Source organism: Morone saxatilis, unplaced genomic scaffold (genome assembly GCF_004916995.1).
Source record: "Morone saxatilis isolate NCDOM2014 unplaced genomic scaffold, NCSU_SB_2.0 Contig2, whole genome shotgun sequence".
Taxonomy (NCBI): Eukaryota; Metazoa; Chordata; class Actinopteri; family Moronidae; genus Morone; species Morone saxatilis.
This window is the reverse complement of record NW_023339762.1, coordinates 5,089,415-5,092,823: the sequence shown is the minus strand read 5'-3', so window position 1 is coordinate 5,092,823 and position 3,409 is coordinate 5,089,415. Positions and strand designations below refer to the sequence as shown.

At 39.4% G+C, this 3,409-nt stretch overlaps 1 protein-coding gene across 1 annotated transcript in view; it reads right to left on the bottom strand.

Annotated features, from left to right (window-relative positions):
* LOC118331090 (receptor-type tyrosine-protein phosphatase zeta-like) overlaps window positions 1-3,409 on the bottom strand; it is a 77,874-nt gene that overhangs the window by 40,132 nt on the left and 34,333 nt on the right. The window contains exons 4-5 of the mRNA XM_035665871.1: window positions 1,576-1,727; window positions 389-484 (exon numbers count right to left, since the gene is read on the bottom strand). Coding sequence (XP_035521764.1) covers window positions 389-484; window positions 1,576-1,727 — 248 coding nt within the window. The remainder of the gene's footprint in view (window positions 1-388; window positions 485-1,575; window positions 1,728-3,409) is intronic.

Here is a 3,409-nt window from a genome sequence, read left to right as displayed (position 1 = left end):
CTGTTTGGGGTAGTTCTGAATCAAAGAGTGTTGGTCAATTGTGTCCTTTCTCCCCAAAATTCAGACTGATGTAAGCGTTTCCATCTTCCAAGTTAGTTTACTCCACGATTACAAAAATGAATCCAAGGATTTGACTGGATTGTTGGATTTCAAATCATTAAAAGGGTACCAACAAAAGTAAGGTTGTAACTAATTTTATTTCTTTCACAGTGTTAACTACTTATTTCTACCACAAACTAGTTCCTTCTCTAGTTGTTCCATTCCATAATTAATGATATTTGCATTTTAATGCTCTTTACAGTTTTGGGAGACAACTGACAGACAAGCCTGTAAACTGATCTCAGCGTTATCACGGTACATGATAAACTGCCTTGTAAAGCATGCACACCTCAAACAGGACGGCGAGTGCTGTGATTCTGCCTCCGGCCTTGATGGTATCATCTAAAGAGTCAAAGCGATGCGCCTCATAACAGTAGATCTGCATCTGTGGGAGAAAAGAGCATGTTATGTTAAGTATGGTGAGCTGCTGTAGACAAAGAGCAAGTCCAGTCAAGTGTCAGAGTTACACTGTGTTTTCAACTTGGTGTCTCTTTTCCCTTTGCATCTTGTCTCTAAGAGGCACCAATTCTTTTAGTAACACATTGGGGTAAATAGCAAACACTAGTGTTTGGTGTGTTTTGTTGCCACTGCTGTCCATGTTAAAGTTAATGACTGCATAAAATGGTAGGCCTAGCTACAATATGTATAAAGTGTATTTCCCCTCCTCTCCACAGAGACACCAACAAGTGGTTTACTATACTTGGACTTAATAAACAGAGGCCTGGACTCGATGACTGGACTCCTCTTTGTCTCCAAACATTTTTTACCTTGCTGTTTTAAAGAACCATCTGTAACATTTTCTATGATGCACATGTTTATAATGCATTATAAACATACTTATCAGTTATACTGTGCTCAGCAATGTATAGTTATAATAACTCATAAATATTCATAATACTTTATAACAATAATCATAACACAAGCCAAGCCAAGCCAAGCCAAAGATCATAGTGTATTGTAATTCTCATAGTTGTAATACATTATAATAACTTTATAATCACTGTTATATCACTGTAATTTGTTTCCTTGTTTAGATTCACAGCAATAAAAATGGCAAGAACATTAATGTCATTCTTTGGATAAATAATCGTTGGATAACTGATGGCAACCCTTGTTTCTTAGTGATTTTTAGCTCCAGTTAGAACCATATACCCATAACATAAACAAAAAAACTAGACATTTTTATGGTATTTTAGGGATATATTTATATAACATTTAGTTTCAGTTGATGTGTATAAGATATTACTTTTCTTAACATACCTACAGATCAATCATTTGTTTTTCCAGTTAGAAAAATTAGTGTGCCTCTTAGTTCTTTTTTATCAGCTGTTATTTGGGAGAGCCAGCACCCAATATGTTAAACAAAGCACAAATCAAAATAATGTTCTGTTAATAACATTAACCATGCTGAATTTTTCTGAGCTCAACATCTGTCGTAAATTATATATTATTAGTTATAGATATTAGTTATCTCACCTCTAGAGGGTACTTGACTCCATCCAGACTGTGTTCGGAGCCCTCTGAAGAGGCGTTGCAGCGCCCCCAGTGGAAGGTGATGCGCCCGACCTTGAACTTTGACCTGAGACCCCCTCCACTGACATAAAACTCTCCATCCACATCGACCGCCACTGAAAACAGGAAAGACAGACGTGGGCAAATACATGTATGACACCAAATGTGCTGTATTTAATTTGATTTGGACCTTTAAAGATATATATTTTGGGCTTTATTTTTTATCGGACAACTATAGCCTACATAGAGAGAAACGGAGGGAGATAGAAAGGGGGGACAACATGCAGCAAATGGCCGCAGCTTGGAATCTAACCAGAGCCGCTGCGTTAAAGACCCTACATGGGCTGTGCACAGGTGAGCTACCAGGCGCCGCAACACACTGGATCTTTAATTAAATCATTTGCAAACGAACGTTACCACAGATCTAATCTACTGCTTTTAAAGCTTTGAAGACTCTCACTGAAATGATGGATTATAAATGTACACAAGATCAAAAGATGTGAACTTAACATACATATAACACATAATACTCCACTAACACCTTTATTGGACCGTCAAACAATGATTCAATCAACCAGGGGATCTTCTTCAGGTCGGTCTTTGTGTGACCTGACAAAAGGTCCCCTTAAAAATGTTCTTTGATGGTAATGAAGGTGGAGCATTATACAGTCCTTTCATCTTCTGTGCTGTACTGTACTTCTCAGTCCACCACCTTGAAAATAGGAGTTGACCATTGTTTTGTATAGATAATAAATATTTTTCATGTGAACGTACTGACCGAATTCAGTCTTTGCAAAACATCGATCTGCTGAACATTCAAGCTCTCAACACATAAGGACTCTGTTTGCGTTTGATTTATTTGTTCCACCACCTTTATCTGAATATGGTTGGCCTCATCCGTGTCCTCCCTGTTGTCTGGTTCGTGTGTGTGTCTTATGTTCCATTATGTTTAACCCTGTCTAAAATCTAATTTCCCCTTGAGGGAGGACAAATATTGACTCAACTTGTCGCTGATTCATTCCTGCTGAAAAGTTTGTTTGGCCTGTATTAAGGCATGATCCATACGCTCCATCCATCACCTCTTTTTCTAGCACTGAACTCTTCCATTTGCGGCTGAGTATACTCCTGACAGCCCAGAGCTTTGAAAGAGAGTGTATGGATGTCTGTGCCTTGAACCTACACTGGGCCCATTTGTCGACTGATAAAAACAGGTTTAAGTACTGTCGGCCTGAATTGTGCTTAGATTGTCCACCAAACATCTCCATTTATAAAAGCCTTTGGTGCAGCTGGCGGACGAACAACAACTACAACAGACTGCTTCTTATTTTGCTGAGAGCCCCGTTGCTAAGAAGCACTGGACTCATCTGTTTAGAGCTTTTGGAAAGGCGAGGCGGGATCCCTCTTGTCTACAATTTCACTTAACAATTACCTTGAATGCACACTGTAGGTTATTGTGTTTCACACCACTTAGAGAGAGGAAATATATAAAAGGCCCTCGATCCTCACAAATGAGAAACTGGTAACAGTATCCTTTACAATAGGACACCACTGTATGAGAAAAGTCCCTATCGGTCAGTATCTATCTGGGAGAAAATGTCATTAGAAAAACAGGAGGCAGACACTTCAGGACGGAGAGGAAGGAGGGACAGTGTGGGGGGGGGGGGCANNGGGGGGGGGGGAGCAACTAAGAAAAGTGATTAGACTGATGGAAGCCTGCATTCATTGATTTATTTTTGGCCACTTGAGGGCACAGCAGCGAAAGCTGGAAACACATCACTAAAATATTATCACCTTATAA